Source organism: Panicum virgatum, chromosome 4K (genome assembly GCF_016808335.1).
Source record: "Panicum virgatum strain AP13 chromosome 4K, P.virgatum_v5, whole genome shotgun sequence".
NCBI lineage: Eukaryota > Viridiplantae > Streptophyta > Magnoliopsida > Poales > Poaceae > Panicum > Panicum virgatum.
Genome location: NC_053139.1, coordinates 32,528,017 through 32,554,846, shown reverse-complemented (window position 1 = coordinate 32,554,846; position 26,830 = coordinate 32,528,017). Strand labels below are relative to the sequence as shown.

At 46.0% G+C, this 26,830-nt stretch overlaps 4 protein-coding genes and 1 long non-coding RNA gene across 16 annotated transcripts; 4 read left to right on the top strand and 1 right to left on the bottom strand.

Moving 5' to 3' along the window:
• Positions 1-344: 344 nt before the first annotated feature.
• On the bottom strand, positions 345-12,227 carry LOC120703682. Of its 8 annotated transcripts, XR_005687131.1 has the most exons (11): positions 12,031-12,227; positions 11,286-11,727; positions 10,734-10,778; positions 10,614-10,666; positions 10,411-10,477; positions 6,845-6,883; positions 6,688-6,738; positions 5,927-6,151; positions 5,483-5,551; positions 5,229-5,370; positions 345-662 (listed from the first exon to the last, which is right to left on the bottom strand). It is a non-coding gene; the product is annotated as an uncharacterized LOC120703682 (long non-coding RNA). The 8 variants fall into 8 exon arrangements; XR_005687135.1 differs by having other exon boundaries at positions 10,614-10,778; positions 11,210-11,727; XR_005687128.1 differs by having other exon boundaries at positions 10,614-10,778.
• Positions 12,228-16,917: 4,690 nt separating this feature from the next.
• On the top strand, positions 16,918-21,433 carry LOC120703680 (serine/threonine-protein kinase 19-like). 5 transcript variants are annotated; one of them, XM_039987831.1, is made up of 9 exons: positions 16,918-17,090; positions 18,543-18,669; positions 18,767-18,840; positions 19,017-19,097; positions 19,351-19,443; positions 20,039-20,158; positions 20,447-20,518; positions 20,779-20,856; positions 20,942-21,433. In XM_039987831.1, the coding sequence occupies exons 2-9, from the start codon at positions 18,561-18,563 to the stop codon at positions 21,131-21,133; spliced, it is 819 nt and encodes a 272-aa protein (XP_039843765.1). In that variant the 5' UTR covers positions 16,918-17,090; positions 18,543-18,560; the 3' UTR covers positions 21,134-21,433. The 5 variants fall into 5 exon arrangements, with proteins under 5 accessions (XP_039843765.1, XP_039843766.1, XP_039843763.1 ...); XM_039987832.1 differs by having other exon boundaries at positions 18,534-18,642; XM_039987829.1 differs by having other exon boundaries at positions 18,534-18,669.
• Positions 17,098-18,369, top strand: LOC120703681 (agamous-like MADS-box protein AGL29). The gene has a single exon (XM_039987835.1). The coding sequence runs from the start codon at positions 17,323-17,325 to the stop codon at positions 18,049-18,051; it is 729 nt and encodes a 242-aa protein (XP_039843769.1). The 5' UTR covers positions 17,098-17,322; the 3' UTR covers positions 18,052-18,369.
• A 117-nt stretch (positions 21,434-21,550) lies between the features above and the next one.
• On the top strand, positions 21,551-22,970 carry LOC120702141 (putative UDP-rhamnose:rhamnosyltransferase 1). The gene is made up of 2 exons (XM_039985899.1): positions 21,551-22,690; positions 22,725-22,970. The coding sequence occupies exons 1-2, from the start codon at positions 21,551-21,553 to the stop codon at positions 22,968-22,970; spliced, it is 1,386 nt and encodes a 461-aa protein (XP_039841833.1).
• Positions 22,971-25,511: 2,541 nt separating this feature from the next.
• Positions 25,512-26,448, top strand: LOC120705179. Its single transcript, XM_039989665.1, has 2 exons — positions 25,512-25,905; positions 26,003-26,448. Exons 1-2 carry the CDS (start codon positions 25,515-25,517, stop codon positions 26,200-26,202), a joined length of 591 nt encoding a protein of 196 aa, XP_039845599.1. The 5' UTR covers positions 25,512-25,514; the 3' UTR covers positions 26,203-26,448.
• The last annotated feature ends 382 nt before the right edge of the window (positions 26,449-26,830 follow it).

The following is a 26,830-nucleotide window of genomic DNA, read 5'->3' as shown; positions in this document are numbered from 1 at the left end:
TTTTTTTGAAAATTAGATAAAATAAAATTATTCAATAATATGTATGCATGAGAAGGACGTGTATTTTCAAAAATCAAATAAGCAACTACAATTAGTATTATACGCATTAAAATTAAACAAATAAAAAAACAAGTTAAGCCTCAAAAACCACAAAAATATAGATGTTGAATTTATGTAAACTCAAGACTCAATTATCTTCAAAAATAAAAATATTATTGAATATAAATACTTTAATTGAATTAATTTATGAAATGTAGCATTTTATGGTACATTTTTATGAGATCATTTTTAGATATGCTTATTCATATAATCACTGACGCCGCTCACGTACAGACACAAGAAGGAAGACAATAAACAGGAGACACAAGTTTTGACAAGGAATGACCCGGCCACCGAATGGTCTGTATGACTTCTATTCAACTTCAAAAGGACTCGAACAACCTTACACAAGGATTACATAGCCATATGTAGCTTTTCGGCAATGCAGCGCCAGCACAACTATCACCAACGATTTTCACGCACACGTACACTCCATGGAGACCTAACCTTCTCCCGTTTGTGAGCCACATACTCCGCGAAAACCGGTCTTCCATGCTGATCCCGTGGCTCGTTGTGCTCCTCCGCTACTGCCGCCAACTGCCACCTCTAAGCCATCCCTGCACCTTCGTAACTGTAACTGAACCATCCAAATTAAACCGGCTTAAGTACGTTAACTATTATTTTAATAGTTAATCAAGTTACCGCGCACTTAAAACGGTATAATCTGGTCGTTTGTCGGGTTAAGGATCGAAAAACACTGGAAGTCTCGCACGAAGACGAACACAGATGATTAGAAGCAGACAAAAATTCTCAAATTTAATTTACAGTAGAGCTTTACAAAATGAGTTTTTAAACAAATTATCAGAGTTCAACATGCAGCGGAATTCAAATAGAAGTTTAGTTTGAAAAGAACGATAACTACAAAGGCGTGAGGATGTCACATCGAGTCCACCGATGTGAATCATGGTTAGCTCCAACCAACAGCAATTACACATGAAAATAAGATAACAACAAACTCTGAGTATACTAATACTCAGCAAGACTTATCCGACTACGGTATATACTTAGCAGACTCCTAGTATGCAAGGCTTTTGGCTCTGGAGTTCATTTTGCTAGAAAGCGACTAATAATGGATCCTTACTTTCAATATATTAGCTAAGTTTAATGTACAAATAGCAACTAGGTTTGCATAAATATCTAGAGCAAGCATGGTATATCACATTATATTTTCCAAGGGTATCATAAACATCTCACCACATTGCCATTTTTTTCCACTTCTTTACTACGATGTGACAAAAGAGATCAAGGCTCTCATAACCGCGAGTCACGGCGAATCGATCCGATTTAACCTTGCAAGGTGGACCTAACACACACGACATGTACAGCCACGCCAGACCACACATGTCAACTATTCCCATCATCACCCCGACATCTGAACCACGCCTGCCAAAACCCGGTTGAAGGGTCCCTCACGGCGAACTCCCAGAGAAACCGAAGGCGACATACAATCCAACACCCGCCATCATTCCACTCTCAGAGTAGCAGGTCGCGATTCAAAGTATCGTTGCGAATCAGGTATTTAGCTTACCGGTTTCGACTACCTCCTACTTCCAGCATGTGGTTAGTACTATTTAATCCTCGATCAACACTGCCAACAACGGTACAGTCCTCAATCGACACAGGTGGAGGCTTACTTTCCATTCATTTCATACCCAAAACCAAACTCATCTCCGCCCCGGTCTCCATTTTCTTTCCTCATTGATTCATTCTCAAGTAACCTTGCAATAAGTAACCAGGGTCTATATCTCGCGAGTGACAGAAAATCACTCGACTTCTATCGAATCCTAATTAAGCATGGCATTACTAGCGACCTACACATACTAGTAGAGTAACTGAGGGAACCTAGTGATCATACATCTAGGGTTCCAATCAACTCCTAGAAACATAAATGCACAAATACTTAAATAAACATTGAATACTTAAATTAGGGGTTATGCTCCGGACTTGCCTGATGTAACACTAAATCAGTGTTAGTTAGATAATACTCGCTTGGCGAGCATCTGCCTTCGGTCATACACATTGGGATCCATCCATCCATCTTCTAGATGTATCCACCATTCACTGTCTTGTGGTTCGATTCCGTCAGCACGTGCTTCACATTCACGCGTTGTACATCTAGCGTACCTAAATGATATGCAACGATACGAGTGCATGAATATAAGAAAAACAACTCATGATGCAATGCAATGCGACTAATAGAAAAGATATGACTGGACAATTATTTACCGAGTAAACATAACAAACGAGCTCACAAGGCAAATGGGTTGGGGCTGCAATACAAGAATTCAATCAATTTATTTTAGCCTGAAGTGTTTCCTTAAAAAAGTATTACTAAACTTGCTTAGAACGACAAAGAAAATACACAGAGTAAGACGGGTAACTAGATATTTTTATTCAACTAAAAAGCACATAAGACCAAGTGACATGAAAGTAACCCACAATCTGATCTTAGGAATTAACTTCAATTATGCAAGATCAATATGAATTATTGAAATTAAACCTGCAGAAAAAGATTACCTAGCAACAAGTATAACAGGAAAGCTATGGCTAGCAACTAATCAAAAGCAGAAACATGACTTGCAGCTTTCAACTTGTAACCAAATTTTACCAACATGATAAGCTACTGAGAAGGAGTGTAAAAATAATTAACCAACATTTATTGATAACATAAAGTATTTATTTTATCCTCAACAAGACAAACTGAACAAAAATAGATTTACACACTCGTGCATAGCTTCCGGACATGAAATTTTTACAGTGAACTAATCATGCAAAGAATAAGCTACTGCATAAATTTTATAATTTTTGAACAGCCAGAACTGTAGATATTAAATAAATAAGCTGAAACAAGCATTAACTATGATTAAATCAATACATCACAGAAACATTATACAAACAGCAGGTTTAATATTTTTTCTAATCATGACATGTCAAAACAAAGCTAATCCAACTGGTTTTATATTTTACTCATGCTCCTAACTCCATTTATGCATTTAACAATCTACAAAAGCATTTATCTAGCATAAATAAAACGGCACAGCAAAAGTTAGTAAACAGCACATCTCATGGTTCTATTATATAGAGCATAAAAATATGAAGCTAACAAAACTGGTTTTGCATTTTTAGCATTTTCCTACTATTTTCTACGGATTTTCAAAATTTCAAGCGATTTGGTCCCTAAAACACTATTCCTATGAGTCTATGACATTACAGAAAACCCCCTACACTTGTTTGAATTTCAGCCCGAGGTCCTTGACGCGAGTTGGAACAGAGGAGGTGCTCGGGAGCTCGGTTCGGCGAGAAGAAGCCATGCTAGCAGCCTGGGAGTGATGGAGAAGCATGAGGAAAGCGAGAGCTACCTGTAGGTGGGCTCGGTTAGGGCTGAGATGGCCGGAGGAGGCCCGGCGGTGGAGCAGTGGTGGAATCGGTGGTGCAGCTCGGTCTTCGGCGAGGGGGTGGCCTGTGGAGGTTGGTCAAGGGGCTGGGGAGATCGAGGGGGATGTGGAGACGCTCACCACAGTGTAGATTCGGGCGGAGGAGGACCGGAGGGAGGGGCTTGATGTTGGGGCGGAGCTTCGGGCATAGCAGCAGCTCCGGCGGCCCGGAGATGTTCGATTTCGGGGCGGGGTTGGACTCAGCTGGGCTCGCGGAGGTGCGGCGTAGTTGCGAGATGAGGCGAGGAGGTTTGGGGCGCGCCGAATCAGAGCGAGGCAGCGAGGAACGGCTGGCGCAGCTCCGGCGGCATGGCTCTGCTCCTGCTCGGCCCGTCTGAGCTCGAGGAGGGAGGAACTGGGGGAGGGAGAGGAAGGGGATAGAGATGCCGAGGGAGGATAAGTCCGGGGAGGACGCGAAGACTCGTGCCCGGGCTGCCGCGGAAGCCGGCGCGTGGCGCGCACAGCACGTCGGGGAGCAGGTGCTCGCCGCGCGTCTGGTGCCATGAATGCCGCCCGCCGTTCTTGACTCGTTCTTTGAACCAATTTTGAACGTCCAAAACTCCAAATTTTATATAGAAACTAGAAATTTGACCAAATAGAAGTCGTAGAGAAAGAAAAGATCTACAACTTTAATATTGGGCACAACTTGATTTGAGTCTTGGATTAGGGAGAAAAACGTGATTAAAACTAGCTAAGGTAGAGTACACTATGCAAACTTAATTAGCGCTAATAACAAGCTTAGGCCCATAATTAGCGAGTTAAGCATAAAATTAACACCAAGGTGTTACAGTAACTAACATGTTAGCACGTGCACATGCTAAACAATACGCTGGACACAACCTGGAACGTGGCCACACCGACGCCCCGACCCTAACTCGACCTGCAGGCACAAGCGCACACACGCACCATCCTACTCGACACTGGACGTGAACACGAGCACGAACTTCGTGCGCCAGCGGACATGCTACGGACTCAATCAGACCCTAGAGCAACCCTAAGTGACTCAATAATGAATGCACGCACTCACGCGCGACGATGCACGCCAACCACACACCATGGCATGGTTTATTCTAATAGATCCATCCTCCAGCCTCAGACAACAACCATAACAGCTTTCCTGTTAGAGCACTTATACCGTTGTCTGACAGATCCACCTCAATGAGCAGTGAAAATCGTGTACCCTGTTCAAGTGTAGTGCAGTCAACAAACCATTATGATTCATAGAGTTCCATTAATCTACTCACAGATATAGTGAAATAAGCCATTCATCTGCTCACAGATATAGTGAAATAAGATTTATTCTAATAGTAGTAGTTTAGGGATTGTGGCATACTGGCATTGTGCACATATTCCAACTCTAGATAGAGCTACTCCAGCTGTATGGTAATGCTAAAACTACAGAAGGTTCATGAAGATGTAGAGCATTTTGCATTTAATTCAATTATTTTCTAGTGATACATACCCATGGGAGTACAAGTAGATTTTTCTGCTTAAATAATGGAAACAATTGTTAGAAACTGATTATAAAAGTGATATGAAAACAAGTAGATATATTCTGGAATGGAGTTTGTTCCCGGATATGTTTGCTTTGATCATAGCCCTCCAAATCATTATTATCATTAAAAACACAATTCTGAAGAAACATGCAGACATTGCAGATTTCAAAATTTTATCAAAGAAAGAAGAAAGTCTTACTTTTTGGGCTTATTGTGAGGGACCACCTTATAATCAGCTCACAAGGTGAACCAGAAAAGCCACGCTGATGATCCAACATTAATACCAACATTACCATTGGACGGTGTTTGGTGTGTTCTGTTCACTTAGTAACATAACTCTCCTGAAAAGAGAATAAGTCACAAGAATGAGCGGGGTCAGAAATTATAGTTTGCGCATATGTCTAAATCTAGTTTGCACATATGTCTAAATCTATGTTAAACAGATGGCATTACCTAATAAGTGCACTGTGCATTGAAATGGATATAAACCGAGGGCTGTGGTGCGACTTCTGAAATTCTCAGCTGACTTAGTGAAACTGCAACAGGGTTATTGACATACATGGCTTTTCTTAGACCCATGTGCTCAATTAGTGAAATGCATTATATATGCGCTCAACTGAAGTTCATATCATTTTGTTATGTTATCAATGGCGAATGGCTAACTTGTGTTAACAAATCAAGCACCACATACCTTGCATTCTACATGAATGCTTTTGTGTTCTGCTCTACATAAATGTAATTGTATCTGCCTAAAACTTGCAAGTTCGAATTTAACAGTTTTAAGCAGCATAAGTCATGCCTCCATATTTTCAGTGTTAAAAGTTCGCTGCAGCTCACACCGTCCACCCCGCTCCAAAATGCAGGAACATAATAGGTGGAAAATACTTGGATGTTTACCTCTGTAGCTTCTTGGGCACCCTGTGCTATGGCTAGGTGGGTCCGAACCACTTCTAATCAAGTGTTTTTTTTTCATGAAATACTCCTCAAGTTGTGTACCCAAAACACCAAAGAAAAATAGAGATGTCATATCCAGGATTTTGAGATGGCCGAAGAAAACCCAAAGCCTGATAATGAAAAGAATTATCCCCACATCCTCCATACTATAACCACATCCACCTGATTCTAACCAAATGATATCTGATCAGCAATACATGTCGTAACAACCTAACAGATATCTAACACCGGATGAATAAGCAGTTTCAGTTTTGAATAAGGTGCAAATGGAATCAACACAGAAAAAGCTATTAATGCAAGTTTGTCTATCATCTATTTTTCAGTGAAAGGATAAATGCAATTTTTATTTGTACAGTTTAAGAAATACAAGGAATGTAAAACATCTTTTTTTTATAAGAGCAAACAACAACATTTGATTCAAGAAGACCTGCCACAGGCTTTGGGTATGGAGGTAACCGCGCTTTTAGGTTTGAAAGGAAATATTTTTTTGCAGGAACCAATACAGGTTATCTCAGCAGTAAACCGAATATAGGTCATTTCATAAAATCATTTTTTATTGTCTAGTACAATAAGAACATGCGATGGTATTGAGAAAGCATATAGCAGGGTATCAAGCCATTGAATCGTCCTACTTTTTAGGTTTCCACCTAAAAGCGCAGGTGTGGCACACAATAGCACAGACAAATCGAACAAAAGAGCAAAACTTAAGCTAGTGCGTGTTTCACCAAGTAGTTGTTATTTGCAGCTCCTTCAAGCTACAGAGGGGAAAAAACTGTGTCATGCCATTTTACACGTAATTATAACCAAAAGGAAACAAATGGGGAGGAGCTTGCGTAACCAAAAGATACAAGAGATAATCACCAGACATCCCAACCAGGCAACCAGTAAGCCGGTATACTGCTGCAATGTGACACCTCAGGTATCTAGCTTTTAGTGTATGAATGATTGTGTGAAATTAATGTTTTCTTTGTTTGATAGTTTAAAAATTTTAGTGCAAAATTAGGGGCATTTTTGTAATTATGAGAAATTACTAGCCCCTTTTTGCAAAAAGTTTTAATTTAGGGGGTATTTTCAAATTTGTGATGGGCTTTCTTGCAAATATGCTAGTAATCATTACTTGGCAGCTTTATTGTATTTTAGCCCAAATTTGGTGTGAATTTGCAATCAAAAAGTAATTTTTCCTTTATTAAATAGAGTTCCTTTGAAAATTTGAAAATATTTCATAATTCTTTGATCTAATGAAAATTTGCACAACATGAAAGTTGTAGATCTTGAAAAACTGAACAATTTTCATTTTGGACACTTTTTCATTTGAGCTCTAGATCAACGGAAAATTTAATTTTTCAAATAACCCCCTGAACTTTTCTGTTTTCACAAGTAAGCCCTCCACTTCATCTTCCACCTCCAGCCGACTGGGAAGCTCGGCAGGCCGCCGCTGCCGCAGGATCCCCCGCCCACTGGCTACCCTGCACCGTTGTTTGGCATGCCGCCGAGCTGCCCTGACTTCTCCTGGCCCCACTTCACCTCGCTGGCGCCCCTCTACTCTCTCCACGCAGCACGGCCAGCTTGCCGCCGCTGCTGCTTTTTTCGGCGAGCTCGATCGCCGCGGTTTAGCCCCGCACCGCCTCGAGCCACTACCCCGCCGTCTCCACGCGTCGCGCGTAAGGCCCCGCCGCCACTAGCACTACCTTTGCTCGCTCCTCGCATGCCTTTCACGTCGCCGCAGCGCGCCACATCGCCGGCTGCCCACCGAAACACGCCGCCGTCATCATTTTCGCCATCTCTCCAGCCAAGCTCATCCCCGAGTTCCTTCTCGTGCTCATCTCTTTCCTTTTCTGGCCTATAAATAGCCCAGTTGAGCCCTCATCGCCGGTACACCACCGCCGTCCTCCATTCCCAACTCCGGCGACCTCTGTCCATCCTCGATCCGCCACCACAGTGCTGCTCCACCCCTTCCAAGCACCCCATTTGCTCCATCTTGCTCTAGCGTAGCTCATCAGCCCCTCCCCTCTGCCAATCCGTCACTGGGAACCCCTCACCGACGAGCTCCCCCTCCGTCGCCGCCCTGCTCGCCGTGGGCAGTACAGCTCCGGCCATCCCTCACCTCTCCAAGACCACCTACAAATTGCTCTCGACATCCTCTTGCTCCTCCCCCACTTTTCCCTCGCCGCCGTGGCCTTCCCTCGTCGGATTTTGGCCGGCCAGGAGCTCTCCCCATCAGCCATGGTGCCAGGGACCTAATTGCAAGGATCCAAAAACTTTCTAGGGTCCTCTTTGCAAAAAGATCTATCCCTATTATTTCTTTTTCTAATGAACTTAAAAAATTCCTAGAAAAATGTAGAAAAATAAAAAAAATGTGAAATTAATTTTGTTGTGTTTCTTTTAATTAGATCTATCATCTGGGGTGATGAGTTTGAAATAATTTCTTGTGTATTTAATTTTAAAAATAGGATTAGTTATAGCTCTTTTCATTTATACCTTGTGTTTTAAAGTTGAGCTTTGGACCAACTTTGGGCCATGTGTTCTATGGAATACATCTAGTTCTATAAAAAATTTTCAAAACCATTAGTGGACTTTAACTCATGCTTTTAAAATTTTCTTCTTTATGTTTTATTTATGTCCTAAAAGATTTATTTAAAACCCTTTAGTTGAAATAAAAACTTCTTTTCCCATGTTATTTTATGGAGTTATTTGTGTTCACTTTTACTCCATAAATAACTGTCCAGTAAAGCAAAACTTTTAAGTTTAATCTTAAAATGTTTACTTTATTGGTTTACAATTTTTAGTGAAGGAAAGCTATACTCAAGCACTTCACTAATTTCTCAATTACTGCATTGCATATAGAAATAACCTCGTTAGCCGACGGAACTTACGAACTCACCCAAGATCCAGACGGGGATTTTTCTAAAGCCCAGGCTAATACTGTTGAAATAACTGAAGACCCTTACTTCGATTCGGAGAAATCAAAATCTACTGACCCCATAGACATCTCTACAGGCAAGCCCCGGTGCATAATCCTATTATTTTAAATTATGCAACTTATTTACTTGTGCATTTAAGTTATTGGAGTTGAATGAAAACCTTAGATGCATAATTCTAGGTTCCTATTGATTGAACACTAGACTCTGAGTCCGACTAGATGCTATGCTAATAGAACCGGTAAAAGTCGAGTGATTGCCTGTCACTCGCGAGCTTTATAGGAGTTGATTGTTTACTTTCTTGCAATCACTATAAGGATCATGGACGGATTTGTTGAAGTCTGTCTGTGTTGATGAAGTTGATAAGATCGCAGTGTGTGGTAGCGGTGGTTAAGCGTTTGAAAGTACTAGCCACATGCCGTAAATATGGTACGCAGCAAGCCTAGTAGCTGATCGGCCCGGCAAAGAGACATACACCCCACTCATAGAGATAGGAAGTTAATTTATGTTGAAAGTTATGTTATGTTGCGCAACAACTACAGGTGCAGAGAAGAGCGGTTCTCTGTAGTCGGGGAGAGTGGCCCTGATCCATGAACCGGAATGAGATGCAAAAGGTTGCTTGGTAGTGACTCGACAGTGCTCCAAGCGTGTGTGTTAGGTTTATCCTTGCAAGGCTGGAAATTCGATTCAAAATCGTCTGTTTCTCGCGGATATTGAGACTGCTTGATCCCTTTGCCACATAGAGTAAGAAGTGAAACATTTATGATACTCAATCTTGTTGGATGCAATTATATCTTCTACCATGTTTGTGTAGATAGGTGCTTACCTAGACTGGTTAATCAAACTAGAATACTGAAAGCTAAAACTTGAAAGTAAGGATCTACTCTTTGTTGCTTTTCAGCAAAAGAAAACCCCAGAGCCTTCACAAGCTTTGCATGTCTAGTTAAAGGGCTATAATATACCCTTAGACGGGTCAGTCTTGCTGAGTATTAGTATACTCAGTCTTGCTTGTGATCATGTTTTCAGGAATGACTTTGGGGGATCCAAACACTAGCTTGACTTGGCCTAATGTGTTACCTACTGGTTGGTCCATGGAATGGGAACCGTCTCCAATCAGTAATGACTCGTTTGAATGATGTCATGCTCGGGCTTACCATGATATCTACCCCACGACGGTTGTATATATTTGTGTTTTCTTTCCGCTGCAGAACTTCTCTCTTAATCTTAGTCTCTTTTAAACTTCTCTAGTTTCTTTTGGAATAAAGTTTGTAAGAGCTAGAGCTTTGGTTTACTAGCTCCAAAACTCTGATGCAAACTACACCCTTATCTATGTGATGTAAATTATTGTGGAATTGTTGTATCTCTGACTCGCCTTCGTGCGGGAAATATACTTGTGTTACGATCCGATATCAAGTGGTTTTATCGGGAGTTTACCCGACAGACCAATAATTATACCGGTTGTAGTGCGATGTGCACTCGAACTGGTGTAATTCAAACTGGTTCTGCCACATGCAATGCTAGCAGTTGCTCTAACCCTTCCTTTGAATCCAATTCTCTAGTTAACTCTACTGTGTCCCTAATGGAACAAAAAAGAATTAGTTGAAGAATTAATTAGTGGACTCAAACTGATACTGAAACTAAACACAATTGCAATCGTCGAAATTAATCATTTGCAGGCTTGTAGTACCAAGCTGAGATGCAATGTTCCAAACCTTTGCTAGACCCCGCCGTTTGTTTGGTCAAACGCTCAGCCCCTCGATCATACCTTCAGAATTATGAATCATTCCAATTTGCTTAAGGTTAAGAAGCTCTTGTCGAATTTGTAGGATCACCTTTGTGAAGAAGTCTAAGGTCACTACAAGCGCTTCCAATGCAACCTAAATGTCTCAAAACAGATGTAAAGAAAATTAATTACCACTTTATGAAAGCAGAAAAAATGGAAAATTGTTTTTCATAACTATAGCTTTGATAGCGAGTAGTTGAGGAAAACGCATACAGCATTGCAAACACAAATTATCAAACTAAATAATGGATTCGAATAGTGAGCTTTGTACAAAAAAAAATCTACACCTTACATCACAAAGTTGAAACCCAGATTATGAACTAAAGCAGCATCAAGATTCTGCATAATGAAACCTAACATGTTATGATTATTGCTGAAAAATAACTACAGTAGGTTCTCTAAACACTGCAAGATCTGTAATTACATTGTTAACCAATCTCTACCTTTACCAACAGAATTCAGGGTGTTCCCACTCGTACGATGCAATCAAGTCGAAGTCAGTCTCATAAAGACATCGTTACTAACCCAACTAACTAAGAATGCAAGTCTCCACCTCAACGAGTCGATAAATCTACTTAGCTGGAGGTGGATGCTTGCTAACCTCCTTCCTGCGGCGATCGAGTACAGCAAGGGTCTCCATCCCTTCCTGAGGCTCGGCAACCCTGTGCCTCATAAACTCTGGAGGGCCGGAGACATCGGTTAAATCCTCTAGCATTAGAATCTCAGCATTATACATTTCGACCAATTCCTTGGATGAAAAATTATGATGAATGATGCTAATAGAGTGCACGTGCTAGCACAAATGATGAAAATTGCAAAACCTGGGTACAAAATGCTTTGACCACAGACTCCATCTGTTCCAAAGCCTAGAGCAATTATTTATGCTTGAACTGAAAAATTGAATCAGACGCATGAACAAGCAAGACAAACTTCAACGCGTGAACACTGAACAGGCATAGCCTGATCCATTATTCTTCACGAACGAGCTGTCTGAGCATTGATAAAACTGAACTGAACATTGGCAATTGCATCATCATGTGTACCTGAACAGATAGATGGTTGGTAAGTGGTAACCTTGCTGAACTAAACTGAACAGATCACGCGATCTAAACAAAGTTGAATGTATGTATGTATGTATGTATGTATGTATGTATGTATGTATGTATGTATGTATGTATGTATGTATGTATGTATGTATGTATGTATGTATGTATGTATGTATGTATGTATGTATGTATGTATGTATGTATGTATGTATGTATGTTTCTAGCTAGGAAGAGTAATCTACTGTTTAGTACGTAACTGAGCCTAACAAGAAATAGGACGAGTGAATCGAGATGGCTTACCATGTTACAAAGGAAGGGGATCAGGAGCGACATAATTCTTGAGAGTGGGAGATGGCCTGGCGCGGGTGCTGCTCGGCTTTTACGGCCAGGTGAAGGCGATGGCATCCAGGAGACCAAGACGATGCAGAGGCAAAACCCCAGGTGGCGACCAACAACGCCCGCCAGTGGAGCGCTGCCCAGCCGCCGAGGTCGGCGCGGGGCGGACGGACGAAGTGGGGGCGAAGCGGTTGGAGGCTTGGAGCTCGCCTTGTTGCTGAGGAAGACCAGCCGCGGGGGCGCGCGGTGGAACTCACGGAACATGGGGCGGGTGCCGGGGCCGCAGATGAGTTGGAGCCACCTCCTGTAGACGAGCATGGGGTTGTCAGGCCTGACGCAGAGGAGGGCGTCCTCGACGAGCTCTGTGGTCGCTGGCCAGCCCGCCTTGGGGGAGAAGCGCGGAGCGGTGACGGAGAAAGGAATCTCGATGCTTGCGCGGCTGCCCAGCGCCCTCCACCACCGACGCCCGCGCTTGCCCCTGCACGGTGGCCCACATCCTCCGGCGGGGACGGCGGCCGCGCGTGGGGAATCCGCGGCGGGTGGCGCGCGTCGCCTGCTGCGCGCGACTTGCCCTCCCGCGCGCCGCCTGGCCGCTCCTGCACCGTGCCCACTCATCCCGCACGCCGCGCCTCGACCTCCGGCCGCCCTCCCGCGCGTAGCCACCGTTCCCGAGCCGCTTCGGTCCCGCGTTGGCTGCATCCCGCGTGGAGAGAGGTAGGCGCCGGGTGATGGAGAGAGACGTTGGAGGGAGGGCGCCGCCGGTGGGATCCGAGGTGCGCCGCCGCCCGAGAAGGGGAGCATGGGGGTGAGGCATGGGAGGGGGATTGGATAGGGCACGATGGTCCTATAGAAGGAAACCCGATCATCAAGAGGCGCACGGGGTGTGATGACCGCGGGGCCGGGGTGGGGGGCGCCGGCGTGCGGCGGAGTGGGGGCAGGGAGGAGATGGCGATTGATGGGCGGAAATTCCGGGTGGGTACAGGCGCGCGGCTAGGGCAAGGGTCGGTGCAAGCAAACAGAGGGGATTGGCAGAAACATTTTAGAATCATCAATTTTTGCATTGGTGGTTTTGGGCCAGGCGACAATAAAAAACTTTCTGATAAGTGGGCCCTATGTGAGAAGGTGGGGGTTAAATTTTTAGTGGGAGTGACTTTCAATTTATTTGGATCCTTATATTACAGATAGATAGATCTATACAGTAAAATGCACCGACGGTCTTTAAACTTGGCAGCGGGTGTCATTCCGGTTTCTAAACTCCAAAATTGTACATTCACCTCAACAAATTTGGTTATAGTTTCGTACGAGGTCCAAATCTCTATTTTTTCAACTAAACGTGTCTAATGGTAAACTGGTAGGTGATGACGGGGACATGTGAGGCCCACATGTCAGCCCGGCCTATCTTCTCCAATCCTCTGCGGCAGCTCCTGGTAGGGGAGCAGGCGGAACGCATCGTGGCATGTTTGGCGCAGCCCCGATCGGCGACGGCGAGCGATGGCACGACACAGCAAGGCAGCAAGGAGGCGAGAGCATGGCGTGGTCCAGGTAGGGGCGAAGGTCACCAAGGGGCGAGGAATAGTGAACAGCGGCGAGGGTGCGGCACGACGAGGAGTGGCGGTGCTGACGGGAGAAGCTCGTCGGGGCACCTGCATGGCAAGGAAGAAGATTGGGTGAGCATAGGAATTGGTCGAGGAGAGGAAGTAGAAGCTCCCAATGTAGGGAATCGAGAGGAGGCTCACCGAAAGCGGCCAATCAAAGATGGCCGGTGGTGGGGAAGTAAGGGGCGGCTGCAATGATGGTGGTGGCTAGGGTTTTGGGAGAAAAGGGTCCCGTACTTTTACAGGAAGAGGAAGGAGGAGGGGTGCCGCCGCGGCCGGCGAGGAAGGAGGAGGAATGGGTGCTGCCACGGCCGGCGAGGAAAAGGAGGGGTGCCGCCACGACCGGCGAGGAAGGAGGAGGAGGGGTGCCGCCACGACCGCGAGGAAGGAGGAGGGGGTGCCTTCACGGCCGGCGGGAAGAGGAGCGGGCCGGGCCGGCGAGGAAGGTGGAGGAGGGGCGCCGGTGGAGCAGAGTGGCAGTGAAGGGAGCGGCCGGGAGGAAGGATGAGGAAAGAGGGAGGTGGGTCTGACATGTGGGCCCCACATATCAGGTCCACATCAACGTCTAGTCAGTTTGACACGTTGACGGTTTAACAAACCTAACAGTGATTTGGACCCTACATGAATCAATTAACAAGTTTGAAGACTCGGATGTATATTTTGGAAGTTTGAAGACCGCGATGAGGTCAAATTTACGGGCCGCCGATGCATTTTACTCCTATCTATTCTATACTATGCAGTTGGACCATCAATTTTTTAGGGGAGTGCAATAACGAAGTGTTCCAGCGCCTTTTTTATTTTTATATTTTTCGAAAACATTTTTTACAGAAATATATTTTCAATATCACAATTTACAGTTTTGTACCCCTACCGCCCGGCAGGGGGGCGGCAGGGGGCCTGCCGCCCAGCAGCGGGGCGGCAGGGACTTATATGTAAATTTAAAAAAATTTTATTTGCGCGGGAGCCCTTGGCGGGAGCCTGCCGCCCCCTGGCGGGCGGCAGGCCCCCTGCCGCCAATCCACTGGGCGGCAGGGGGCCTACCGCCCGCCAGGGGGGCGGCAGGCTCCCTGCTGTGGACAACTTGCTGTGGCCATTAGATGTGTTTTAGATATGGATACAAATAAAAACCATTAGTACGTGGGCCCACCTCTTCTGCACAAAATTAATAATAATATGTACAAATAAGAAATACAAAGAGGGTAAAACAAAGCAACAGAATTGCCAACAGAATAGTACGAGTAGCAGTTATTTCCGTACCTGACGAGCGTACCAGAGAGTCCCCATGGTGGGCCTATCGTCCTCGGTGTCACCGTACATATCCAGCTCATACGGTGAGTGGTCGACAAGCGGGCGACCAATCGCTATCCTCTCGTACGACCAAAGCTGTAGCAGAATTGGACATCCTGTAAGAATTGCATTGTGCTTATTTTGCACCGATGCCTTGCAGAGGCCACGGTACGTGGCTGCAAGTACCACTGCACCCCAACTGTATTGAGGCATTTCCTCCACAGCTGTCTCTGCGATCTCCAGTACGTAAGGCACAAGCACCCTATCCACATAGGCCCCGTGTGAGTTGTTAAACATTATGTATCCAAACAACCACAACAGGTATGCCTCAAGGGATCGAGTGACGCTATCATCATCAGCATCATGTGCCAAATTGTCGGGCTGCATAGAAATGATGAACATTTATGAGTACGAGATCAATTATAAAATAAAACCATAACTGCACTAGTAAAAAGCATAACTCTAACATTAATCGTTCCATAACAAGGTATGTACCTGGAACTGGAGGATCCATGCTTTGGCAGGGCCTGTTGCTTTTGGGTGCTCTTCTACATCAATCGCGATGTCAATATTTGCAAAACGCTCTTCTAGATCGTCCAACCACGTAGGCGGGACGACACGAGGCCCTACGGCATCCCCACTGATAGGAAGACCCAGCAGCATCGCAACGTCCTGTAGGGTCGGTGTCATCTCCCCACAAGGGAGGTGGAAGGTGTTTGTCTCAGGCCTCCATCTATCAACTAGAGCCGTAAGTAGAGACCTGTCCAGCTGTACTAAACCACTATTAGCAAGACGACCTATAGTAAGAAGACCAGCCTCACACAACCTGAAAAATAGAACGATCAAATGTAAGTACATTATGTACGAAACGTATACGAAACAAACGTATTTTTAAAAACATAATCCGACGACATATCACCTGGGCACCCATCGTGGCTCAACAGGAATAAATTCCGCTGGTGGACGTGGACGCAGCACGTTAAGTTTCACGCGCTGAACCACAGCAAGAAAGGACCGGTGCGACGAGTCTATGACTCCGTCAAGTTGAGCTGGCGTATCTCCGGCCATACCTAACACAAAAAAATATAAGTTTTCTACATTTTCTTTAATTTTTCTACATTTTTCTACAATTTATCTTAAATTTTCATAAACTTTTCTAACATTTTCGTGCATTTCCTACAATTTTTTACAATATATTTTTATAAATATATTTTTCTAACATTTTCTAAATTTTTCTGCATTTTCTACAATTTATCTGAATGTTTCATATACTTTTCTAATATTTTCTACAATTTCTGATTATTTCTCGAAATTTTTTCTCGTATTAAACAACTAATCAATACCACAAAAATTATTGGTAAACCTAATTGGTTTTTCTAAAAACTAATCTTAATTCTACCTAAATTATATTAAAAACATTACCTAAATCGCTAAAATATCATTACTGCTGCATACACTAATTATAGAATTAAACATACAATAAATTTAGATTGAGAAAGTTGAGAAATATTTATTACCTGCGGTTAGGATCCAAAATCCGGCAGGGCTTCGCCGTTACAACTCTCTCCCTCACCCCTCCTCTCTCCCTCCCGCTCTCTGGATGTCGTGGGAAGCAAATGAGGGGGGAGGGGGAGGGAAACCCTTTTATACAGGACTGGGGAGCCTGCCGCCCCCCTAGCGGGCGGCAGGGCCCCCTGTCGCCCGCCAGGGGGGCGGCAGGCTCCCGCCAAGGGCTCCCGCGCAAATATTTTTTTTTAAATTTATATATAAGTCCCTGCCGCCCCGCTGCTGAGCGGCAGGCCCCCTGCCGCCCCCCTGCCGGGCGGTAGGGGTAAAAAACTGTAAATTATGATATTGAAAATATATTTCTGTAAAAAATGTTTTCGAAAAATATAAAAATAAAAAAGGCGCAAGTGTTCCATTCCATCCAGCCCACGGCCCACCTCATCTAATTTCTTCCCCTTCCCCTGCCCCCACAGGCCCACACCCGCCGCTCGCCCCAACCAGCAACTACAGGCCTCCTGTCTTCGACGTCGCCGGAGGTCCTCCCGCCGCCGCGCTCTTCCTGCCCTTCCTTCTCTCCTGTGCTGGCGGGGAGAGGAGCGGAGATCATCTGAAGTTGGAGCGGTTCCTTCTTTGCTAGTAAGTCAAAAGCCCCAGCCCATTGCTGTTAATAATTGCACACTAGCGAGCTTTCGTGCGTTGGATCTTCTCCCCCCCGGATTTGCTGCGTGTGCAATCGGATCCGAATTTCCCTTTCTCTGTTCCCTCAATCGCCGCGCGGAGGAGATTGATTTTTCCTCCATTAATTGAGGACCCCGATTGGCCTCCGCCTCCTTCCCCCACACCGTACCGCACCAGGAAGGAAGGAAGGATGCAAGAAAGGAAATCGCCAATCGGATCCCGTCTCCATTTTTGGCAGCGTTTCTTCTATTTATACTCCCTCCTGCCCTCTCCCTCCTTCCTTGCATCGACGCATCTCGTCTTGCTGAGAAAAGAGAGAGAGACCTCGAGGGCAAGGAGAGGAAAGAAAAGCCTCAGGGCAGCCACGACGATGGGGAGGCCGAGCAAGGGGCGGCAGCGCATCGAAATCCGCCTCATCAAGGACGACGACCGGCGAGAGGTCACCTTCTCCAAGCGCAAGTCCGGGCTGCTCAAGAAGGGCTCCGAGCTCTCCCTCCTCTGCGGCGCGCACGTCGCCTTCGTCGTCTTCTCCCCCGGCGGCAGGGCGTTCGCGCTGGGCACCCCCTCCGTCGACCACGTCCTCCGCCGCTTCGACCCGCTCCCCGGCGACGAGGACGACGGCGACCTCCTCGCGCTTCTTCAGGACGGCGACTGCATGAGTGCCTCGGACCGCGGGGCCGTGGAAGCCATCGTGCGCCGGACGGAGGAGACCAAGGCTCGCGCGGCGTCTGTGAAGGCTCGGATGGACGCCGTCGGGGAGAAGGTGCGCCAGGCTGTGGTCAAGGGCGGCGGGAAGTTCTGGTGGGAGGCGGACGTGGAAGCGCTCGGGGAGGCTGAGCTGCCGGAGTTCGCCAGGGCGCTCCGCCGGCTCAGGGACAACGTGCAGCGCCACGTGGACCAGATGTTGGCTTCTGCTTAGTCTGCGCAGATGCAGTAGTGCCGTGGTGGGGGGCTCTGCAAAAGGTCTTTTAGTTTGGTTCGTGCTTGGTTGTTGCTAAGTTGCTTAGTAGTTTGTCCGAGGAACCTCTCAAAGGAACAATAAGATTAGTGTCATTAGCCTATCAAAGGACAAGAAATGGGTACTGTGATTGGTATTAGTGGTTAATTTCGACTTGCTAATAAGTGAGCAGGGGCAGTCATAACTCATAAGTTGTTTTAGTATACGAACTCAGCTGCTTCTCTTGAATATCAGCAATACATTAATCATGTTCGCACCATCCTGAAATGTATGGTGATTTTGATTTTTCCATTCTTTTGTTTGTGCCCAGATCTTGCAAGATTTCTCACAAGTAGTCAAGTACTCTGATTATTTAAAATTGATGAATTTATGTCATGCAAAACAGAGGACTCCTGTCATTGTACACTGATGTTTCATCTTGTTCATGTGATGCCATCTGTCAGAATTGAAAGGAGAGCCAACATATCAAGATGACAGAAGCATCATCATCATATTCATCGTCTTCCAAAAAGCGACCACGCTCTCCTAATGATAATGATGAACATCCTCTAGGTAGAGATCAAATCTGCTCAAGCCTTGGTGGGTGCTATTCTCTCCAGTTTGGTTGCCTCTCTTGTGTGTCTTCAGTCATAGAAAACTGAAACTATTACTGTATTTAACAGTTCTGATGATGCAGAGGACAATCTTACATTCAACGATACCATGATAGCTCTTCAATTGATGCGCACCCAGTTTCCAAAGCTGGAAAAGGTACTTTGTCTCCCTTATAAATATGGTCTCATCTTTCCAATCCTTCTATAAGAGAATAATGATCACACAGAAACATGTTTTATTTTGTACTTGTTAATCAGTTGTACTGGTTTCATTGCTTCCCTTTTTTTTTTTGGTACTGAGTAAGTTACATCCTATTTTGCCATCACTTGCAGCTTGTGGTGCAGCCATTCGTTTTGCAGTCACAATTGTATAGCAGTGTGAAGGATAGAACACAAGTTGACAGAGACTTGGAGGTTTTCTTTTAAACTCATGCTATTGCTCTTTTCTGGGACATCAGTGCATTGCTTGTTTTACGGAACAATACATTTCATGTCTGTATTTCTGTGTTGGTTTCTAGAATTATCATGTGACCATGCTAGATTTTATCGCCAGTCAAATTCAGAGATTTGATATAATAACAAACAAAAAACTAAATTTCTGAAGAGTTTTTTTTTCTTGGTTATCACTATGACAATGAAAAATGAAAAAGGCCTTCTTGTTTTGCAGTCATTCAAGAAAGACAAAGTGCTGCGTATATTCAAACTTAGTTCTGGGCAGGATGATCATGCAATCATGTTCATGGATGATTATTTGAAACAGGTATCTCTATGCCCTGGCATTTATAGCCTCACTAGATGACAGTAATTGGACTATGAAATACCATCATAGATATGTGAACAGCTGCATGTTGAACATTCTGTTGTAAAAGGACAAGAGCCAGTCATTTCCCTTTGCAGTTATGTACAAAATATTGAACAGAATAATTTGTTCATTAAAAGTTTTGACCTGGTATTGTCACCATGTGAATTTAGTTCCAGCTGTTACTTGTATAGTTTGATCAGATTGTTGCACTATGCTATATTTAGGCATTTTTTAGATGCCTGAAACTGGTGCATGCTTTTTTGATGAATTCTGTAATTTTCATGGATTATTATGAGAGAGGGATACATTTAAATAACAGATGGGCATCTTATTTACTTTATATTTGAATATTAACTTTTTCCCAAATGCATTCACAACTTCACAGCGGTGAATATGTTCATCTTATTCTCTCCTTTTTCATACTATAGCTTTAGTAATAATATGTTCAATTACCAAATTACCAATATATAAATCCATCATATTTGCTTTATGTTTTTCATAATAAACTATTAATTTATCTTCTTCTTTTTTTTGTTGCATGGAACATATGCAGGTTGCTTTTGCAATTAAGCGGTCCGGGGGTGAAGACCAAGATGGTAGTGAAGTGTTTGAGTGGTTTGAGAGATATGTTGTCCCTTCAAAACTGGATGTTAGCATTAATCAATTAGAACTGGTAAGTATCAAGAATTTGGTGTTAGTTACTTCCGTGCAGGATTAGATCTTGACCTTTTGTTTATTAGAGGTAATTATCATTTGCTATTGAGAAATATCAATGGATTACGGTTGGAATTTTTGTGTTGCTATTCTTTAGACGGCATTTCATTCCAGTCTGTAGTTTCTTAAATAAAACTAGGTGATGAACCAAGATATAGTATGCCACTGTGGTAAAGCTTTCCACACCAATGTTTTCATGTACTGAAATAAAATAATAGTCGAATATATCTGATATCTCTGATTGCAGTGTTCACTGTTATCACGCGGTGGTGATGTTACAGACAAACATATAACACTTTTGATGAATGCTGGTCTTTTGGTAAGTAATTTCCTCATTTGTTTTAAGATCATTATCACAGGTAGTGGGGACATAATTTCAAGAAAGTTATGTTCAAATTCCATTTGAAATACCGAATGAATATATATGGCTGTATTTACTTTATTGTTTGTTTCCGTGCTTATCAGTTAATAAGTGTTGGCTACACCTAGTTTGGTAATAAAAAGATTAGATCCTGGTGACTAGTGCTCACTAAGTACTAACAGTATATTACTGTTTATTCTGGTCATTTTCCCTTCCAGACACGCCAACTTATTGATCCAAACATTTACTGGTTTGCTATTCCGAGAATTGGCCCCATATTGAAAGGCCTATCCCAGGTTTGTGCACCTTGACAAATATTTTTAGTTTTGCATAGTTGTTAATATGGACATCTTTTACAGATAAGTTAGTTTTGTTGTGCAGGGTAGGAAGGAAATTCTTTCGCTGTTGAACCGCAAAAAGTATAAGGAGATGCTACTCTCTTCACTGGAGAAGACAAAGCTAAGATTATCTCCTCTTGATACGCGATTCCTCCTCCGCGATTTGATTGGATCCGGTCACATAAAAACAGTTCCGACGCCCACTGGTTTACTTGCTCGCATAACAAGATATTGATAAAGCTGCCTGTTGTAATTCTGCTCATTTTTCTGCCTTATCTGATAGGCATTGCATCCACTTGTTGTTAACATCTTTTCATCTTTTGAGAGAAAGGAAAATTTCCTATTCATACAACAAAAGGAGAAACCGGGTCTAGAAAACCTGTGGTGTTCAGAAAAAGAGAGACATGTTGCATTGCACCTCACTGTCTAGTTTGTCGTGTAGCAGCATCCACCATCCATGTCTGGTGGTAGTTATTTGAGTACTAAATCACTGTCATTGTTTAAACGGTTCACAACGGTGGTTGGTTTGTTGCGAGTTGTGGCTTCTGACTGGCTGGTTCCCCCATTTGCTATTTGATTGGAGAATTCAAGAGCATACCCTGAAAAAAAGGCTCTGGTTTCCTTTGCCAAAGCCATCAACCACGCCTGCAGCATGCACGTCGTGCTGCTGCCATGGCTGGCCTTCGGCCACATCCTCCCCTTCACGGAGCTCGCCAAGCGCATAGCTCGGCAGGGCCACCGGGTCACCCTCCTCTCCACTCCGAACACCACCCGCCGGCTCATCGACATCCCTCCCGACCTCGGCGGCCTCATCCGCGTCGTGGACGTCGCACTGCCGCGCGTCGAGCACCTGCCCGAGGGCGCCGAGGCGAGCATCGACCTCCCCTCCGACGACCTCCGCCCGTACCTGCGCCTGGCCTGCGACACCGCCTTAGCCGGCGCGCTGTCGGACGCCTTGCGGGCGCCGGAGCCGCCGCGGCCGGACTGGGTCCTCACCGACTACGCCGTGTACTGGGCGCCCGCGGCGGCGGCGAGGCACGGCGTGCCGTGCGCGTACCTCAGCCTCTACAGCGCCGCCGTGCTCAGCTTCTTCGGCCCGCCGGAGGCGCTCATGGGCCGCGGGAGGCACGCCAAGACGGCGCCGGAGCACCTCACCGAGGTCCCCGACTTCGTGCCGTTCCCGACCGCCGTCGCGTACCGCGGCCACGAGGCGCGCGAGATGTTCATGCCGGCCGCCGTCCCGGATGTGTCCGGCGTGGCGGAGCTCTACCGCTCCGGCATGTCCATCCATGGCAGCCAGGTAGTGGGCATCCGGAGCAGCAGGGAGCTCGAGCCGGAGTGGCTGCGGCTGCTCGCCGAGCTGTACCAGAAGCCGGTGATCCCCGTGGGGCTGTTCCCTCCGCCGCCGGCGCAGGGCGTCGCCGGCCACGAGGCAACGCTGCGGTGGCTGGACGGGCAGGCTCCCGGCTCCGTCGTGTACGCGGCCTTCGGCAGCGAGGCGAAGCTGACCGGCGCGCGGCTGGAGACGATCGCGCTCGGCTTGGAGGCCTCCGGCCTGCCGTTCCTCTGGGCATTCCGGGCTCCCGGCGGCGACGCCGGCACCGGAGGAGAAGGCGGCAGCGGCACGCGCGGCTTGCCGGCCGGCTTCGAGGAGCGGGTCAGCGGGCGCGGAGTCGTGTGCCGAGGCTGGGTGCCTCAGGTGAGCTTCCTGGCCCACGGATCCGTCGGAGCGTTCCTGACGCACGCCGGCTGGAACTCCGTCACCGAGGGCCTGGCGAACGGCGTCAAGCTGGTGCCTGGTGCTGCTGCCGCTGATGTTCGACCAGGGCCTCAACGCCAGGCATCTCGTGGAGAAGAAGATGGGCGTCGAGGTGGCGCGGGGCGAGGAGGACGGCTCGTTCGCGCCCGAGGACATCGCGGCTGCCCTGAGGAGGGTCATGGTGGAGGACGACGCCGAGGAGTTTGGGGTTAAGGCCAAAGAGCTCGCCAGAGTGCTTGGAAATGACGAGGCCAATGATCTGTGCCTGCGAGATTTTCTGAGGTACCTGTCAGAACACAGCAGGGGCCCATAAGCAGAGAAGTGGGGTGTTTGGAATGCTTGTATTAAATGTAAAGCATAGGAATGCATTTTTTTTGAAGCACCGAGCAGCACTGGGAAATCATGTAAGCACTCAAGTGGTCACTCGCGCCGACCGCACGCTCAATGTTATGTATTTTCTATAGTTTTGGGAAAATAAAAAATAGATTTATTATCAATGTTTTCAAATCATATAATCAAGTCTAGTCAATTAGACCGATTAATCGAGTCTAGTTGATAGTCTAATCGTCTGAGGTCCTGACTGAATGCCTTAGTACCTATGACGTATACTGTTGGTCACTTGTGAATTAAAGCAAAAATAATAATTAAGTAATGGGAAAATATCAATATTCAAACATGGTCAGTTGCTCCAGTAGTACATCGCATTCAATCTGTCAAATGCCAATGAGCACTCATGGGCATTCTGATTTTTTAGATCAAGGAAATTATCCAGTCTGAACATTCAGAAGTGAATGTCTACAACCATAAAAAAACAAATCTGGCCACCTAGCACAACCATAAAAAAACAAATCTGGCCACCTAGCATGGTCACTCTGATTTGTTAATAAATTTCACTGGGAAGGCTGAATAACTTTGAATTTTTTTAATACAATTTTTTAAGAAAATTACAAATAAATATCGTTGATCTGAGCAATTACAAAACTAGAGTATTGTCGTCTTCTGAGTAGACGAAATTTAAATAGCTAGTTGTACGTGGGTCAGAGTATTTCGCCTGTTCAGCGGACGAAATTAGATTTCGTCTCCCGATACGGTTCGATGAAAATTTTGTATTATTGCCGTCACGGGCATCTTTCTCCCTCGTGCGGGCGCTCTCTCTCTCACATACACACACACTCTCTCAACGCTCGCTCCCTCTCTCTCCCTCTCTCTCCCTCGTGCTCTCGCTCTCTCAGCGCTCGCTCTCTCTCCCTCGCTCATCCAGGCGGCGGCGGTGGCGGGCTGGGCGAGGAGGCGCGGCGCGGGCCGGTGTTGATGCGAAAATCCCACCGTAGGGGGACTCTCACGCTCCACGTACGCTAGAGCCGGGGAGATCTGCTTTGCTCCGACGTACCGAACCCATCGGCGCACGTATGGTGCGCTAGGCGTGCCAGTCAATTTGACCTGCAATTGACAAGGAAGATAGACATTAAATTTCGGGGGTTTATCGGCTAGCCAGTCAATAACGGTAGGCACGCGCGAATTCGGCCATCGTACAACTGATTTCGCGGGGAGACAAGCCACGTCCGTAGCGACATAACTTGCAAGCAACACCTAGATTCGATCTCGATCGGCTATGGTCAAGGTTGACACGATAGGAGCCGATAGCGAATAAATCTAGGCTGGATAAATTGTGATGTAAACTTAAAACAAACTAGACTAAACAAGCGAATCTAGCAAGATCTAAGCATACATCGATAACTTGGTGGTAAAAGCAACAATAAGCTTGACTAACGGATCAAATTAATCTAACAGATCGCCAACTTTTACCGATAATTGGTGAGCAAACCAGCTGCCGTAGAACAGATCTGGAGAGCTCAATAACTGGTGAACAATCAGACCCCACCAGATGGATCTAACGTGCTCGATAACTGGTGAACAGCTAAACCCCGCTGGACGGATCTAGCATGCTCGATAACTTTGAGCGCCATAGACGGAGGAAGAAGCGATGCGCCATCAACCTGAAGCCATCTACGCAACTCTACTCAGAACTTTTCAACAAGCGATGGAACATACCTGTTAAGAAGAACTCGAAAAGAGAAAAAACTACTGCAACTAGGGCGAAGCTGCCGTGCAGAAAAGTAGATACATTCAATGTAAAGGTTTGTGTTTGGATGCGGTTGATCAAAGTTTACAAATGACGGAGGTCAACTATTTATAGCCTAACCCTAACCTCCCTTGCCGATACAGAGAGATTACAACTTGCGAATCACGAAACAAACTTGTCTAGTTTAAACAAAATCAAATCTAAAAGATAACTTATTGACGTAGCCTCGCCAGCTCTTTCCATAGCCCCATCGGCTGCGATGCCTCCTCCTGGCCCAAAGGCCTAATATACTCTTTCTTCTCCTTTGATCCAGCGCCGGCCCATTCTCCATCGGCCGCTTGCCCAACAGATTGACACGTGCCAAAAAACAGTGTCAACATGCGGGTGAGGCGGCGGGGTGGGCCAGGCGAGTAGGTGCGGCAAGGGGCGGGTGAGGTGGCAGCGGCGGGCGACCAGGCGCGGTGTCAGCGCAACAGGCGGCGGCTGCCGCGGCATGCAGGCGGTGACAGCAGAGGCCGTTGCCGGCGGGGCGCCGAGCAGGCTAGCAGAGCTAGTCGGCGGCCGGACCGGCGGACTGCAGGTATTGATTTTAATGTTTTTCACTTATTTTTATCGTTAATAAAAATATTTAGTGTTAATTAAGTGAATATCCATAATGCAAGAGCTGGCGGTATGTTTATCTTTGTTCCTTTTACTTTTTGTCTCCGTGCTTATGCAAATAATGCATTCATATAATTAAGTGAATATCCAAAATCTTTGCAGGCTGATATAGGCATGGAGATAGAGCAGGATGCCTTAGCAGATGTTGCGTTGCTTCGTGCCCAGGACTCAAGCGGGCGGTATGATGATGTTATTGAGATGTTCTCTCGCCTTCGACAAAAGGCGAAGCGTCTGGTTCAAGTCGTCACATGCCGACAAACAGACGACGTCATCCTGGACCGTGCCGCCTCAGCTACCGGGGATAGGCCACCACGACCTCCTATGATTTCTGCAGGTACAGGCATGACCGTCCAGCTCCCACGTACTCCACTTGCTGACATAGTGGGGCCGTCGATGTATCAGCATGCTACCATGTCTACCCCGCCAAGACCTTTCGTGTCCGGGGTGCCACCTACAGGTTACCCGCAACCAGGCTTCGTAGGGTTCAACCCATCCATGGCCCCAGGTGTGTATATCTTGAGTTTGGGTATTAACATATTCTATTTTGTAGTAGTCAGCATTGATCAATTATCCCTATTGTACGATTCACAATACAACGACAGGCACGACGGTTCTGGGACTTCTTATTCGGCTTCGGAGGGTTACGGTTTTGGTGCTACTCAGCACAAGATGGACTTGGGCCAGTACTTCAGATTCCCACAGCCGACGCAAGACACTCAGGCCATTGTTGAGGACGATGCGGTACATGCGGATGTGGCACCAAGATGGGAGGTTAGGCCTACCGTCCGCTTCTCTCCAGTAGACTACAACAGGCCTAGGGCACCTGCGTCAGCAAGAAAGCAGAAGAAGGGTAGAGTGGACTGTCAGGGCCATGGTAGGGGTCAGGGATAGATGCTTACCGACGCTATGGCTTCTGCTGTGCTAGATGATGTATTATGTTAGGTTACTTTGATTGTGTTGTACCTGATGTATTATCTTAGATTACTATGACTAGATGTATTATCTTAGATTACTATGACTATGTGGTACCTAATGTGTTATGTGACAACGATGTGCATTGCAACATGGCAAAGCAGTTCCACCATCGACGATTATGCGGATGCAGGGCTACGATGGCCGGGATGGGATGTTGTAGTGCTATGATAGATGGGATAGGATAGTGCAGTCGCTGTAAGACGAGTAGGCCGGTGCAGGCCTATGATCCATGGGATATGGCAATGCAGTGCCAATGGGACGATTAGGCCGGTGCAGGCTATGTATAGGCCGGTGCAGTGGCACTATGTATAGGCCGGTGCAGGGCTATGTATAGGACGGTGTAGACTATGTATAGGCCGGGGCAGTGCTATGTATAGGCCGGTGCAGTGCTATGTATAGGCCGGTGCAGTGCTATATATAGGCCGGGGCCATAACCTTCTCTGCTGAGTTAACAA

Coding starts and splice junctions, on each gene's coding strand:
- LOC120705179 (XM_039989665.1), top strand. CDS start 25,515: ATGGAGATAGAGCAGGATGCCTTAGCAGATGTTGCGTTGCTTCGTGCC. Junction 25,906..26,002: donor CAACCCATCCATGGCCCCAG/GTGTGTATATCT, acceptor ATACAACGACAG/GCACGACGGTTCTGGGACTT.
- LOC120703681 (XM_039987835.1), top strand. CDS start 17,323: ATGCAAGAAAGGAAATCGCCAATCGGATCCCGTCTCCATTTTTGGCAG.
- LOC120703680 (XM_039987831.1), top strand. CDS start 18,561: ATGACAGAAGCATCATCATCATATTCATCGTCTTCCAAAAAGCGACCA. Junction 19,098..19,350: donor AAGTTGACAGAGACTTGGAG/GTTTTCTTTTAA, acceptor CTTGTTTTGCAG/TCATTCAAGAAAGACAAAGT. Junction 20,159..20,446: donor GCATTAATCAATTAGAACTG/GTAAGTATCAAG, acceptor CTCTGATTGCAG/TGTTCACTGTTATCACGCGG.
- LOC120702141 (XM_039985899.1), top strand. CDS start 21,551: ATGCACGTCGTGCTGCTGCCATGGCTGGCCTTCGGCCACATCCTCCCC. Junction 22,691..22,724: donor TGGCGAACGGCGTCAAGCTG/GTGCCTGGTGCT, acceptor ATGTTCGACCAG/GGCCTCAACGCCAGGCATCT.